This window comes from Oncorhynchus masou, chromosome 24 (assembly GCF_036934945.1).
Source record: "Oncorhynchus masou masou isolate Uvic2021 chromosome 24, UVic_Omas_1.1, whole genome shotgun sequence".
Lineage (NCBI taxonomy): Eukaryota > Metazoa > Chordata > Actinopteri > Salmoniformes > Salmonidae > Oncorhynchus > Oncorhynchus masou.
In genome coordinates, this window is record NC_088235.1 from 81,629,400 (window position 1) to 81,645,152 (window position 15,753).

The 15,753-nt window shown below is 42.2% G+C and overlaps 1 protein-coding gene and 1 pseudogene across 3 annotated transcripts in view; one reads left to right on the forward strand and one right to left on the reverse strand.

Moving 5' to 3' along the window:
- Positions 1–2,672, forward strand: part of LOC135512805 (transducin-like enhancer protein 1) — a 42,894-nt pseudogene extending 40,222 nt beyond the window's left edge.
- Positions 2,673–2,749: 77 nt separating this feature from the next.
- Positions 2,750–15,753, reverse strand: part of LOC135512807 (transducin-like enhancer protein 4) — an 83,613-nt gene continuing 70,609 nt past the window's right edge. For all 3 annotated transcript variants that reach the window (XM_064935205.1, XM_064935204.1, XM_064935202.1), the window contains 3 exons: positions 15,521–15,671; positions 15,288–15,364; positions 2,750–4,509 (listed from right to left, as the gene is read on the reverse strand). In XM_064935205.1, the coding sequence (XP_064791277.1) occupies positions 4,402–4,509; positions 15,288–15,364; positions 15,521–15,671 (336 nt within the window). In that variant the 3' untranslated portion in view covers positions 2,750–4,401. The remainder of the gene's footprint in view (positions 4,510–15,287; positions 15,365–15,520; positions 15,672–15,753) is intronic.

Consider the following 15,753-nt stretch of genomic DNA (forward strand, 5'->3'; position numbering starts at 1 on the left):
TTTAGATTTCACTCCTGTCTCTTGGAGTCTGTCTGAGCAGTGTCTTAACATCATCCTAAAACCTACTCTGAGCTGGGGGTGTTTTTAGTCTTCAAACAGGTTTTAACAGGATTCCTAGGACTTTCTGAGACGCTTTGTGGATACGGCCCTGTACTGTATTTCACTGGCCTGTCACTCCTCTCTGTATCACTTCACACATGATGATGATCTTTGTCAGATGTGTAATCAGCTTTCTCTCTTTGTTCCATTCCCTCCCTCCAGATCTTCTCTCTGGGCTACTGTCCTACGGGAGAGTGGCTGGCAGTGGGCATGGAGAGCAGTAATGTAGAAGTGCTGCACGTCTCCAAACCAGACAAGTATCAGCTGCACCTCCACGAGAGCTGTGTGCTCTCACTCAAGTTCGCCTACTGTGGTACGTGCCACACTCCTAATTGTTCCATTCAAATGTTTTCTTGCGTAATCTTAAGGACAGAACTATCCTGAAATGACTCTGAGGCTCACACAGCACCAGTCCCTTTCTTTCTCCCTGTATGCGACCGACTAGCAATCCCTCTGTCATGCTACATCTCCTCTGCCCAGAGTTTTCATCTCCCTTTGTGTGTCTCTTTGGTTCTGCAGGTAAATGGTTTGTGAGCACAGGCAAAGATAACCTCCTGAACGCATGGCGGACACCCTATGGATCAAGCATATTCCAGGTCTGGGATTTGATGCACTCTCTCTAGAGAAATGCTAAGAGTATATTTCAAGTGCATTTGTTGTTATTTAAACCATTTATACTATTTGTCTTTAGCTCAGTAGTTACTGTATCAGGATTATATTAAACCACTTTGTTTTGAAAGTGTAATGTAAGTGCAATACAGTGTCTCTGTCAGTGGGTGTAACTGGTCTCCTTTCTTTTCGTTTCTCAAGTCAAAGGAGTCGTCTTCGGTGCTCAGCTGTGACATCTCCCCCGATGACCAGTTCATTGTGACGGGCTCCGGTGACAAGAAGGCCACTGTGTACGAAGTTATCTACTGAGGAAGGAGCGCTCTGATTGGATAAAGTGGGGGCGAGGCTCCCTTGGTGCCCCAAGGACTGTAAAGAGAGTGGCGGGTGTCGTGGAGACCAGAGACACACGTTGTACTTTGTTGTTTTGTTTACGTTTGTAAAGGATTCAGATGAGGGCGAAGTCAGATCTCTGGAACTTTGACCTTTAAAAAAAAATGCTCTGAGAAAAAGCTGGTAGTCTAGCGACACAATGCGGGATTCTTCCAAAGACCTGTTTTTTTCCTCTCGTTTTGTTACCTTTTTTCCTGTTTTTAACAAAATGAAACCTCTGTAGTAAACAAAAAATGTGCGAAAAGAAAATCTTTTTTTTGGCCTTTTGAATTCTTGACGAGCAGTAGGACCATGGTGTGTGTGTGTGTGTGTGCGCGCGCCGAGGGAGATAAGGGTTTGTAAGGGCTGTGTGGAGGGGGGTTAGATTCAGCAGCAATATGGTTGTATTATTATACATGGTGAAAGGACATACCACTACCCAGGATATGAAACTAAAATGTCCGTGTTCAAGGTATTCTGCGATTTCAGGGAAATGGCTACTTACTCCAAGTCGACAACAACATTAGTGTTTTCTATTGTATTTGTAGGGTACATAGACAGGTATTTTCACTACTACATTGTGACCTTTGAACTCAGTGTATATATATGAACTGTAAATAAAGCTCTAAAGGCAAAAAAAAGAACGTAGGTCGGATATGCTTAGAGCCAGGGAGAAAAATAAATTGTGCTTCTATTGAAAAACAAATTGAAAGATTTAATTTGTATGATATTTCCTTTTTAGTTTTGAGTATCTAATTTGAATTGCATATTCCCAAGAGAAGCAGGGCTGTGACTAACCACATAGGACTGATCGGTCTGGGAAGGTGGGTAAGATCTCTGCAGCCACACAGCTCAGTGGGAGTTTTGATATGGGTCTGTCTGCTGGTTTTTAATGTCATTGTCTCCCTGTGCCCCAAACTGGAAATGGAGCCGAGTAGGACTTGCCTCTAACTTCAGTGTCCTCTCAACCCCCCTCCCCTATACACACCCGGTGTACTCTATATCGTGTAGCTCTGCTCAGAACAGCCTCAACCATGAGTAGGGCTCATATCCAAAGGTGGACATGGTCCAGGAGTGGGCAGTTCTGCCTGTGTACAGATGGATGATAACGCAATGTGTTCAAAGCTACTGTGTGACCCCTGTAAATCTGAATGGTCTGATGAGTGTACATGTTGAGAGATATAACAGCGATGTCATGGAGGCCCTCCAGGGCCATGTCTTATAACGGACTCTCATTAGGAGTGGGATGAAGTTGCCTGGGCCTAGACAATGATCTATGGGCAACGTCTACCTGGATGAGTTGGTGATGATGGGATGATTGAGGTGGATGTTACCACATTCTCTAGAAGGGGAAGATGGGGAGCCAGTGCGTGGCCAAGGGAAGGACCTGTGGGGCAGGTGAAAGACCTCTGTGAGTGCTGTGGGTGGGATGGTCTGGGGGAGTGGGAGAGTTAATTTAGCAGTGCCCTGGGTGTGCAGAGTTCCATTGGTCCTTAAGTGAACTCTCCACCCACCTGAGGCTCCGGGCCATGCAAAATGAACTAGCCCATTGATGTGGGCGATGTAATGAGACTAATAAACTATTTTGTATGGTTCATGGTGTTTTCCTAGTTCATACTGCATGTCTTCAACATTCAAAACTGCATTCAAGAAGAAACACTCAAATGGATACTGGCACTTAAAAGATTAACACAACTTTTTTATTTTTTTTTCTAATTTCTTTTACAACGACATTGAAAATGCGTCAGGAAGGAAAACACAGAGCATTTAAAAGTTCCTTCGCTTTAAAAAGAGAACAGCTTTAAAACTTAAAAGTAATTCACTGTAGGAACAGCGAAAGCATAGGCAGCGGATATGGTTTTACTGACAGTGAGCGGAGAGGGAGCCTGTCTATGGCTGACAGGCAGTGAGAGGTTGGGGGAGGGAGGCATCTTATACTGTACACTTCCCACTGTCTCCACATTTCCCCAAACATGGACACAAAACGACCCAACACCTGCTGCTCTATACTGACAGACTTAACAAACACTGAAATTGCATTACACACTGACTGAAAACATACTAAAGTACAGTTATCACTTCTGCTTGAAACAGGAACAAAAACAGGAATCAGAAGAAGCCTTCCCCAAAATGGAAGGCCAGTTTCAGGTCCCTTGTGTTGTGAAAGGGTAGTGGAGTCCACTGCCTATCACCATCACTGAGGGGAAGGACATCAGAAGTTTAAAAAATTAAAAAGTAAATAAAAATACAAATATATTTTCCACTTGGTCATGGAGTGTATCCCTCTTGCTCTCAAAGGCCAGAGTACAGGCGTAGGCAACCATAGCCTCTTACAACAAAGCAACCACTACTGAAACGTAGCTTGAGCATGACTTAAACATTTTTGACACATCTATTGAAGCAGGGTTTTACGATATACATAATATCATTTCCTTATTTGCCACACATTGGAGCATGTCGTATAATACAGGGAAATTAAATGAGCATTAAGCTGTGAGCAGTCTCAGGAGAACAATCTAATCTATTGGTAAGTATTAAGATGAACAGCGCAGTGTTGCTCTCGTCTGTTCAGTGTTTGTGGCACAGGGGCCCGCTGAGACTCAGATTGACTCTGCTCATTAAGTGCTGCTTTTGTGAGACAAAAATAAAATAGATATTAGGGGAGTGAGACGGGGAGCGCTACTATTAATACTTAATTGGGTGCGAGGCTGTGTGAGTGTCTCTGTGTTTTGGGTATGTCTCTGGGACAGAGCTCCAGCACGGCCCATTCCAAGCCGGCTCAGGGTGCTAGCTTGCCACTCCTGACACCCCTGGCTGGGGAGCTGTGGCGCGGTGTTGGCCTCATTAAGGGTTCCACTGTCTGACTAATGAATCGATTGTCTGGTATCTGTGCTCCTCGCTGCAGCTCCCAGAGTGGCACACTCCTCTGGGGTTTCCCTTCCGCTGAGCTCTTAATCAGGAAACGGCACTAATTACCCTCCTCCTCTCCCCCTTCCTTCCTTCTCTCGTTATCTGTAGCCCTCTCACGCTCCCTCTACCTTGCTCTTTATCTCTCCCCCTTCTCTTGCTCTCTCTTTCTATCCCGCCTCATTCTCAGGCTTAAATGGGTGCAGGAATGAGGAGCTAGCTGAGATTGGGAGGGGGGGGGGGCTGTTGTAGTAGGGTCATTTGAGAGCTGGAGCCAGAAAGCATTGCTTCTGTACAAAAGAGCCATGGTTGCCCCCACCTGCCCTGCTGTAGGCCTTGAGTAGGTCCCCCCCTACTCCCCACCCAGCCAAGCCCCCCCACCCCTCTGAAAATCCCTCACCCCCTTATTTCCTGTTCTCAGTAGACCACCTCATACACGGTGGCCTTCTTGTCTCCAGAGCCGGTCACTATGTACTTATCATCTGGTGACACGTCACAACTCAGGACCGATGAGGACTCCTTGGACTGAGAGAGGGAGAGACAGAGGAAAAAGGTGTTAAAAATCAGTGACTCATCCATGAACACTGTTCAAATTAGAGGTGGACCTGCCAGAGCCTGGTTAGTAGGTGCAATAACACTGCAGTTACACACCTCCACTTAGCTACGTGAAACTGAGTCTAAACAGAGACTGAGACTAAGGAGTCACAGACAGTATGAGACAGAAGGAGAGGTTCAGTGAGAGACCGACATGTTTACTCAGGAACACACATCGGTCTGGGAAGAAACACACTTCCACCAATTTTTCCGTAGTGGTAGTTGAGTGACAGTGATGAGGAGAGATCTCCCCGAGGGTCCCACATGGCACCACATATCCCTGCTCTACTCAGGAAACTCTTTCACCACTCACATCTCATGTCTCCATGTTCGTCCACAATAGAGTTGTCTCCTCATTGCTCAAAATGCCCTAATAACACTAGTGTGTATTACCACCTAGATTTATTTTGTATTTTTTAATTGAATATTTAAAACATACAATATACTTGCAGTGAAGCCGCTCAACAACTACATCACACCAGTCATCTAACAGACTCCCATCCAGAGCGACACACAGAAGCAATCAGGGAAAAAAGACAAAAGAAAACAGAAAACAATAATGAGAAAAACAAAAGACACCAAGGACAACAAAAATCATAACAGCAAGGCCAACTGAATATATTTGAGTGCAACTATGGCACTATTTACGTGTGTGTGTCTGTGCACATGGGTGCATTTGAATGAGAGTGTGTGTATATGCATGTGTACAAACACCTGCACAGCATCAGCCTCAGGCAAGCAGGCATTAGCTGTAACAACACTTCCCCTCAGTGTCATTCAAACTGACTTTTTATGTTTTATTTTGACTTTATTTAAAAAAACGTATCTTCGATCATTAGCTTCCCTCAGCTCATCCCACCTATCTCTGCTGGCCATCCTCCTTGGATATATCTTTCAGCTGTGATGTATAACATAGATTGAACATGTATTTAATCGAATGGAATCCACAGATTGCTAATTGAAGATAAATACTTTTACTAAGAGTATTAGTATATTAGTAATTGACTGATTCGGTCTCTCCAGATCTCAAAACAATACTATTTCTAAGGTTAATTTTAGATCAATGCTATGTATTTTCAGCCATTCCTGAACCTGAGACCAGAAACAGGCTACCTGAGGGCAATACCAAAATAAATGGTCTATTGATTCTGTATCCTCGCATCAAAATCTGCAGAGCAGTGATGCTTGTATGCCCCAAATATTCAACATTTTGTTTGAGGCAAGAATTATACATAATAATTTTAGATGAAAAACACAAATTCTTGAATCATTTGATATATCAATTCATACACCCTGTAGCATGGAATCGGTACATTGAAAATTTCACCCCAACTATTTTGCAATCTGTATGGCGCAGCAGTCAACATCCTGGTCCTCAAATTAAACTGGTATACTTTCCTATTTATGCTATTTTCATTCCTCTGCCAGTTTGATCATTTATATTGGGTAGAATGTAACCTTAATTTAAATAGGAAAGTCAGTTAAGAACAAATTCTTATTTATAATGACAACCTATCCCGACCAAACCCTAATGACGCTGGGCCAATTGTGCGCCTCCTTATGGGACTCCCAATCAGAGATGGTTGTGATAGAGCCTGGAATCGAACCAGGGTCTGTAGTGACGCCTATAGCACTGAGATGCAGTGCCTTAGACCACTGCGCAACTTAGGAGTCCATTTTTGGGGTAATGCTGTAATCAATTGGTTGTAATCTTGGATTGAGCAGACCTTCCCATACAATTTTGATAACTCCATGAAAGACAACTCTACCATTCCGATTTACTAAATCATTTTAAAACAAAATACTATTTTCAAACATCTTTCCCATTTTATCAATCAGCACATTCGGTTGATAATATTTGTTGTAACATTTGTTCTATCTTTTTAGGGGGAGGAAATTGAAATTGAAGCCAGCTCTGCAATGCTTGTTTGAAAAAGAGAGATAAGTGAGTAAACTGAGATATGACTAAGGAGTTAATCAGGACATTTTTTCCATAAATAGACCTCTCCATGGTTGCAGGGTCTTGTCTATTTTTACAAGTTTTCTATTGAAATTCATTGTGGAGACCTCATTTATATATTTTGTGATATGAATACCAAGTATGTCTACTTCACCATCAGCCCATTTTATAGGTAAACTGCATAGCAATGTAAAAGTTCCAATATGTAATATTGTACACTTATCATAATTAGCTTTTAGTCCAGAGAGTCCAGAAAAGTTATCTAGATCTTTAATGAGACATTGCAGGGACCTAGCTTGCGGACTTAATATAAAACTTGAGTCATCGGCATACATGGACACTTCTGTTTTTAAGCCTTGGATTTCTAATCCTCTAATGTTGTTATTTGATCTGATATTTATAGCTAGCCTTTCAATGGCAATAACAAATAGATATGTTGACAGCAGACACCCTTGTCTTACTCCTCTTGACAATTCAAAACTCTCTGAGAAGTAGCCGCTATTTATTATTTTACACCTGGGGTTGCTTTACATTACCCTTCCCCATTTTATAAGAGAATCACTGAAATTGAAAAAATCCAGGCTTTTATAAATAAAATCCAGTCTTACTTTATCAAAGGCCTGTTTCATGATCTTCTATTATTTATCGTACTTGCCGTATATTATCTCCAATGTATCGTCCATGTTAAAAACCTGTCTGATCAGGATGAACAATACCTGGTAAAAACCTTTTTAATTCAGAGTGCTATGCATTTTGTTAGTATTTTTGCATCACAACATTGAAGTGTAAGAGGCCTCCAGTTTTTAAGATAGATGACAAATATTAAGATCCAGTCTGAGTCTTGTTTTAATAATAGTGAAATCAGACCTTCCTGCTGAGTACCCAACAGACTACCATTTCTATAGGAGTAGTTAAAACAAGCTAACAATGGAGCTTTGAGTACATCAAAAAAGGCTTGATATACCTCTACCAGTATGACATCAAGCCCTGTGGTTTTTCCAGACTGAAAGGATTTAATAGCCTCTAAAAGTTCATTTGGCCTTCGCACTGATCTTTCTGTACATTTGTTAATTAAAAAATATATAGATATATATATTTTTTAAGAATTCCTTACAGTAATCGTCATTCAGTGGGTGAGGATGAGATGGAAAAGAGAACATCTGCTTAAAGTATTTAGCTTCCTCTTTTAAAATACAATTAGGAGAATCATAGATGACTCCATCTTCAGTAACGAGTTTCTGCAAATTATTTTTGTCAGCGTTCCTGTGTTGGAGATTCAGGAATAATTTGGTGCATTTTTCTCCATATTCCATCCAGTTTGCTTTATTTTTGTAATAGATTACATTCGATTGCTCTTGAATAAGTACCTCCAGTTCTTTTGTTTTTCCTCTAACTTATTTTGTATCTCTGTAGTATTGTTCTTATTGCTATCTACCTCTACTATTAGTACATATATTTCCCTTGTTAATCTTGTCTTTTTAGACAGAAACTGCTTTTTTATTATTGATGAATATTGAATTGAATGACCTCTGAAGGTACATTTAAAGGTATCCCAAACAATAAGGGGATTTGATGAACCAATATTGTACTGGAAATATCAGTTATATATTATTTTGCTTAGTTAAAAATAAATTGTCCTCCAGTAAACTTTGATTACATTTCCAATATCCCCATCCATGTGGAAAATCTATAAGAGTTATGTGAAGGCAAATTAGATGATGATCCAATCGCATTCTGTCTCCTATTAAAACTTTTCACCTTTGATGCAAGAGAGAAATAGGCAAGAAAGTAGTAGCTTGATTAAGTCTCCTCCATGTATATCTCACTAGTTCGGGTGTAGATGTATTCACTGAATCAAAACAGGGCACAAAATATACTCTTTTTTACACAATAAATCGGTATAGTCAATCTATTATGGAATTGCTGATGGAACCATTCTCTTCCCAATTTGTAAGTCGCTCTGGATAAGAGCGTCTGCTAAATGACTTAAATGTAAATGTAAATGTACTTTTGAGAAAATGACCAAGTCATTAAAAGGGTTTTAGATCATCCCAGTAATGGTAATTTGCTCCACAAAGTTTCATAACAGACAATGGTGCGTGTAACATTTCTTCTTCATGTCTGACAGGTAGAGTGGTGTGTCTCCCCAGGTTCTTAACCTACGTGGTTCAGCTGTACTCTCAGCACTACTAATCACAGCTTTCAGCACCACAGAAACACAGGGGCTGACTCTCTGACTCTCTCAACATTACCTGAATAAACAAGCCTTTCTACCTCCATTCGGTCCATCTCCACCAGGCTCAGCCTCTGTCTGCATCAGACCTCATATCCTGGCCCCAGATGGTTTTTCGAGACCTGCTCCTCTCTCAACCGCTCTCTTTCCTCACCCTCCTCTCGCAACCCATCCCTCCTCTGAACCTCTATAGTATTTCTCCCTCCTCCCCCTTCCCTTCTCTCTCAACCTCATCCTAATCCCTCCCTTCCTCCCTCCTCCACATCACAGGTTCATATCACCAGGGCTGTCAATCAGCAGGCCACTGGTGAGAGAAGCCATTTTGACTGACAGACACACTCACACTACAGAGACAGAAACAGGGAGGAGGGAGAGGTACAAAGGATAAGGTAGTGGTGAGTGAGAGTAAATGGAGGGAGAAAGGGGAGGTATGTGTGTACATGTGAAAGAGAGAGATGAATCAGGGGAGTAAAAGAAGGAAAGCGAGAGAGAAAGCAGCAGATTAACAGTGTGTGAGACAGAGAGAGAGAGAGGGGGGAAGCAGGATCCGGAGGGGGGGGTGGGCTGAGAGGCATTTGGCATTTGGATAACAAAGCAGATAGCCTCTGTGCATTTCAGAGCCCTGGGGAGACACTAACCGCCAAGGCTGCAGATTCCTCCTCTCTCTGCACTAGTCTAGCAAACAGCAAGATGACAGCCATACTGCCTCCCTCCCACAAAGACACATCTCTCCCCCTTTAAACAGCCCATCCCTTCCTGTAACTCATCATCACACTTATATATACCCATCACAGACACAGTCTACAACAGCCTTGGCTAAAAATGTATATTCTAGAAATGCACAATGCATTTCCTTTGCAGGGAATTTTGACCCGAATTAAGTGCGTGTAAATGTAACGTAATTCCCTTTTTATGCATCTTTCTTTTTACTTGTATTCTGACCTTGAATTTAAGCATGAGAATAGCATGCTATTCACCCGCAATTTGTTTTGGGTGGAGATAAAAGAAATGAAGGTGTGGCGGAGGTGTCTACAGATACACCGTATGCTGACCTTTAATTAATTCCCTCATAATTCCACCACCTTTACCCATGATGAAACAATGAATAAGGTCAAGCAACCGGTCAGTTCCAAGTGGAACAACATCTACTTTCTTTTCCTGATAGAAACAACACCATTCTCCATGCACGGTAATTTACAAATTGATGAGTGCTATTGATGAGAGCTAGGTAAATTATTAAGCCATTTAGATAAGGGGATTGTAAATATAAAGGGCAATTGATTTATGTCTATTTTACCTTATGATCACTGGAGACAAATGTGAAACCAGTCACATGGCAGCAAACTGAAGCATGTCAACATATCACCTTTACTACAGTGAAGTTTATGAAACGCTGTCATTATAACTTGCATATATGAAATGTGGAGACCCAAGCTATAAACTTCTGTAGCCATGCTCAAATAACAGTATAGGTCCAAACCTATTGAGTTGTTTTTATGAGTTCTAGAATGTTTTAATTAATTATATGTCCAGACTTTTCAGTGTATGTTTTACCATTTTTATCGTGTAAATATTAGCCACAATTGGTAGCCACAGTCAGTTATCCTCAAATACATTTATAACTGTCACTTTAGTGTTAGTTCCCTTAAATGTTGCATCATTCCATTCCATTGTTAGTTTACCTTTTTTTCCTCTGCGATGTTTGTGTTTTGGTTCCTGAGGATCACTAGCAATAGTGTATCATACTGTATTAGGCTGTATTCCATGTTGGGCAATAATTTGGAACATGTAACCTATTTGGATCATTATGGAATGCACACCATACGTAGCAGTTTAAATCTGGAGCCTGGTGCACAGTTCACGACAACTGGAACGTTGTCATCACAGTGACATGATTAGTGAGGATTATTATAGTAGATTTACAGGACTACTGGTCAACACTTTTCTCATGTTCCAATATTTCATGGATTGAACAATTGAACATGGCAACATTCAGGATGAATCAAACCACTGCTTTAGATAAATGTACTGAAAACCATATTGAATGAAAAGTCCCTGAGAAATTCTGTTGGCCAGCAAGTGGCAGGTTTTTCAGCAGTTGAATTCAATTTATTATGTGCGCACAAGGGAACCATACCTGCAAAGCCTGTTATGCACCTTCATAAGGTAAGTCTGAATACCAACTACTGAGAAGTGCATAGGAAAGGTGTGCGTAGGAAAGGTGTGCGTAGGAAAGGTGTGCGTAGGAAAGGTGTACATTTCCTAAGTCTGAATCTGCAGACCCTACCGTAAAATACTTACAAGCCCTTAAGCCCTTAACCAATAATGCAGTTCAATAAATAGCAATAAATTACCAAAAAAACTAAAGTAAAAAAGGTCATTTGTGCATGTAGGTAGGGGTAAAGTGACTATGCATCGATAATAAGCAGCGAGTAGCAGCAGCCTAAAAACAAGGGGGCAGGGCGGGACGGACAATGTAAATAGTCCTGGTGGCCATTTGACAAATTTTTCAGCAGTCTAATGACTTGGGGGTAGAAGCTGTTAACCTGTTGAAACTCTGGGGGCACTATATCATTCTTGGATAAAAAGACGTGCCCGTTTTAAGCGTAAATGATTTGATTTATTTGGTTATCTGGTTTTTGTGAAAATGTTGCGTGCTAAATGCTACTCAAAATGCTAAGCTAGCTTAGCATACTCTTACACAAATTAGTGAATTGCTATGGTTCAAAAGCATATTTTGAAAATCTGAGATGACAGTGTTGTTAAGAAAAGGCTAAGCTTGAGAGTAGGCGCATTATTTTCATTTTATTTGCGATTTTCAGAAATAGTTAACGTTGCGTTATGCTAATGAGCCTGAGGCTTTAGTCACGATCCCGGATCCGGGATGGGGAGTTTCAAGATTAAGGAGCCTTTTGGACTGAGTCCTGGAGCTCCCGTACCGCTTGCCGTGCGGTAGCAGAGAGAACAGTCTATGACTTGGGTGACTGGAGTCTTCCTCTGACACCGCCTAGTACAGTTGAAGTCGGAAATTGACATACACCTTAGCCAAATACATTTAAATTCAGTTTTTTGCAATTCCTGACATTTAATCCGAATAAAATTCCCTGTCAAAGGTCAGTTATGATCACCACTTTATTTTAAGAATGTGAAATGTCCGAATAATAGTAGAGAGAATTATTCATTTAATATTTTATTTCTTTCATCACATTCCCAGTGGGTCAGAAGTTTACATACACTCAATTAGTATTTGGTAGCATTGCCTTTAAATTGTTTAACTTGGGTTAAACATTTCGGGTAGCCCTGCACAAGCTTCCCACAATAAATTGGGTGAATTTTGGCCTATTCCTCCTGACAGAGCTGGTGTAACTGAGTCAGGTTTGTAGGCCTCATTGCTTGCACACGCTTTTTCAGTTCTGCCCACATATTTTCTATAGGATTAAGGTCAGGGCTTTGTGATGGCCTCCCCAATACCTTGACTTTGTTGTCCATAAGCCATTTTGCCACAACTTTGGAAGTATGCTTGAGGTCATTGTCCATTTTGGAAGACACATTTGCAACCAAGCTTTAACTTCCTGACTGATGTCTTGAGATGTATATCCACATAATCTTCCTCCCTCATGACGCCATCTGCTTTGTGAAGTGTAGCAAAGCACCCCCACAACATGATGCTGCCAACCCCGTGCTTCACGGTTGGGATGGTGTTCTTCGGCTTGCAAGCCTCCCCCTTTTTCCTCCAAACATAACGATGGGCATTATGGCCAAACAGTTCTATTTTTGTTTCATCAGACCAGAGGACATTTCTTCAAAAAGTACGATCTTTGTCCCCATGTGCAAACCGTAGTTTGGCTTTTTTATGACAGTTTTGGAGCAGAGGCTTCTTCCTTGCTGAGTGGCCTTTCAAGTTATGTCGATACTGGACTAATTTTACTGTGGATATAGATACCTTTGTACCTGTTTCCTCCAGCATCTTCACATGGTTCGTTGCATTTGTTCTGGGATTGAGTCACACTTTTTGCACCAAAGTACGTTTATCTCTAGGAGACTGAACACGTCTCCTTCCTGAGCGGTGTGACGGCTTCGTGGTCCCATGGTTTTTATACTTGTGTACTATTGTTTGTACAGATGAACGTAGTACCTTCAGGCATTTGGAAATTGCTCACAAGGATGAATCAGACTTGTGGAGGTCTACAACTTTTTTCTGAGGTCTTGGCTGATTTTTTATTTATTTTCCCATGATGTCAAGCAAAGGGGCACTGAGTTTGAAAGTAGGCTTTGAAAAACATCCACAGGTACACCTCCAATTGACTCAAATTATGTCAATTTGCTTATCAGAAGCTTCTAAAGCCATAACAGCATTTTCTGGAATTTTCCAAGCTGTTTAAAGGCACAGTCAACTTAGTGTATGTAAACGTCTGACCCACTGGAATTGTGATACAATGAATTCTAAGTGAAATAATCTGTCTGTAAACAATTGTTGTAAAAATTACTTGTGTCATGCACAAAGTAATTGACTTGCCAAAACTATAGTTTGATAATAACAAAAAATGAGTGGAGTGGTTGAAAAATGAATTTTAATGATTCCAACCTAAGTGTATCTAAACTTCTGACTTCAACTCTATATTGGTTCTGGATGGCAGGAAGCTTGGTCCTAGTGATGTACTGGGCCATACGCACTGCCTCTGTAGCGCCTTATGGTCAGATGCCGAGCAGTTGCCATACCAGGCGTGATGTAACCGGTCAGGATGCTCTCGATGGTGCAACTGTATAACTTTTTGAAGATCTGGGGACCCATGCCAAATCTTTTCAGTCTCTTAAGGGGGAAAAGGTGTTGTCGTGCCCTCTTCACAACTGTCTTGGTGTGTTTGGACCATTATAGTTTGTTGGTGGTGTAGACACCAAAGAACTTGAAACTCTCAACCTGCTCCACCACAACACCATCAATGTTAATGGGGGCTTGTTCGGCCCTCCTTTTCCTATAGTCCACAATCATCTCCTTTGTCTTGGTCACATTGAGGGAGAGGTTCTTGTCCTGGCACCACACTAAGGTCTCTGACATCCTCCCTATAGGCTGTCTCATCGTTGTCGGTGATCAGGCCTACCACTGTTGTGTCGTCAGAAAACTTAATGATGGTATTGGAGTCGTGCTTGGCCACACAGTCGTGGGCAAACAGGGAGTACAGGAGGGAACTGAGCACGCACCCCTGAGGGACCTCAGTGTTGAGGATCAGCATGACAGATGTGTTGTTGCCTACCCTTACCAACTAATGGCGTCCTATCAGGAAGTCCAGGATCCAGTTGCAGAGGGAGGTGTTTAGTCCCAGGGTCCTTAGCATAGTGATGAGCTTTGCAGGCACTATGGTGTTGAACGCTGAGCTGTAGTCAATGAACAGCATTCTCACATAGGTGTTCCTTTTGCCCAGGTGGGAATGGGCAGTGTGGAGTGTGATTGAGATTGCGTCATCTGTGGATCTGTTGGGTTGGTATGCGAATTGGAGTGGGTCTAGGGTTTCCGGCATGATGGTGTTGATGTGAGCCATGACCAGCCTTTCAAAGCACTTCATGGCTACCGACGTGAGTGCTACGGGGTGGTAATAATTTAGGCAGGTTGCCTTCGCTTTCTTGGGCACAGGGACTATGGTGGTCTGCTTAAAACATGTAGGTATTACAGACTGTGTCAGGGAGAAGTTGAACATTTCAGTCAAGACACTTTCCAGTTGTTCCGCACATGCTTTGAATACATGTCCTGATAATACATCTGGCCCTGCGGCTTTGTGAATGTTGACCTGTTTAAAGGATTTTCTCACATCGGCTATGGAAAGTGTAATCACACAGATGTACAGAACAGCTGGTGCTCTCATCCATGCCTCAGTGTTGCTTGCCTCGAAGCGAGCATAAAAGGCATTTAGCTTGTCTGGTAGGGTTGTGTCACTGGGCAGCTCGCGGCTGGGTTTTCCTTTGTAGTCCATAATAGTTTGCAAGACCTACCACATCCGACGAGCATTAGAGCTGGTGTAGTAGGATTCAATCTTAACCCTGTATTGATGCGTTGCCTGTTTGATGGTTTGTCTGAGGGCATAGAGGTAATTCTTATAAGCGTCCAGATTAGAGTCTTGCTCCTTGAAAGCAGAAGCTCTAGCCTTTAGCTCGGTGTATATATTGCCTGTAATCCATGGCTTCTGGTTGGGATATGTATGTACGGTCACTGTGGGGACGATGTCATCGATCACTTATTGCCGGTGACTGAGGTGGTATACTCCTCAATGCCATTATATGAATCCTGGAACATATTCCAGTCTGTGCTAGCAAAACAGTCCTGTAGCGTAGCATCCGCGTCATCTAACCACTTCCGTAATGAGCGAGTCACTGGTACTACCTGCTTTCGTTTTTGCTTGTAAGCAGGATTCAGAAGGATAGGATTATGGTTAGATTTGCCAAATGGAGGGCGAGGGAGAGATTTGTATGCATCTCTGTGTGTGAAGTAAAGGTGGTAACATTTTGAGTGTGTGTATTTTTCACCTGGAAAATACTGGCTCCATATGGCGTCCTCCACGCATTCAGCAGATTGTCCTTCCCTGTACTCACAAACCACTTGCCTGAAACACATGCACGCACATACACACACACCAACACACAAACACACAACATTACACTTGGGCTCAGCAGACATATGGACTACACATCTCATTAACATAAGTATACAAGTTAGGAGAATGTGTGTGAGTGTGGCAGTGTTGTGAGCTTGTACGTACCACAGGAGGCGAACTTGAGTGAGAGCACACAGCTCTCGTGGAGGTGCAGCTGATACTTGTCTGGTTTGGAGACGTGCAGCACTTCTACATTACTGCTCTCCATGCCCACTGCCAGCCACTCTCCCGTAGGACAGTAGCCCAGAGAGAAGATCTGGAGGGAGGGAGTGAGGGAGAAGGAGAGAGTGTGGGAGAAAAGAAGAGAAAGTTCATTACACGAGTGAAGGGAGCTCATC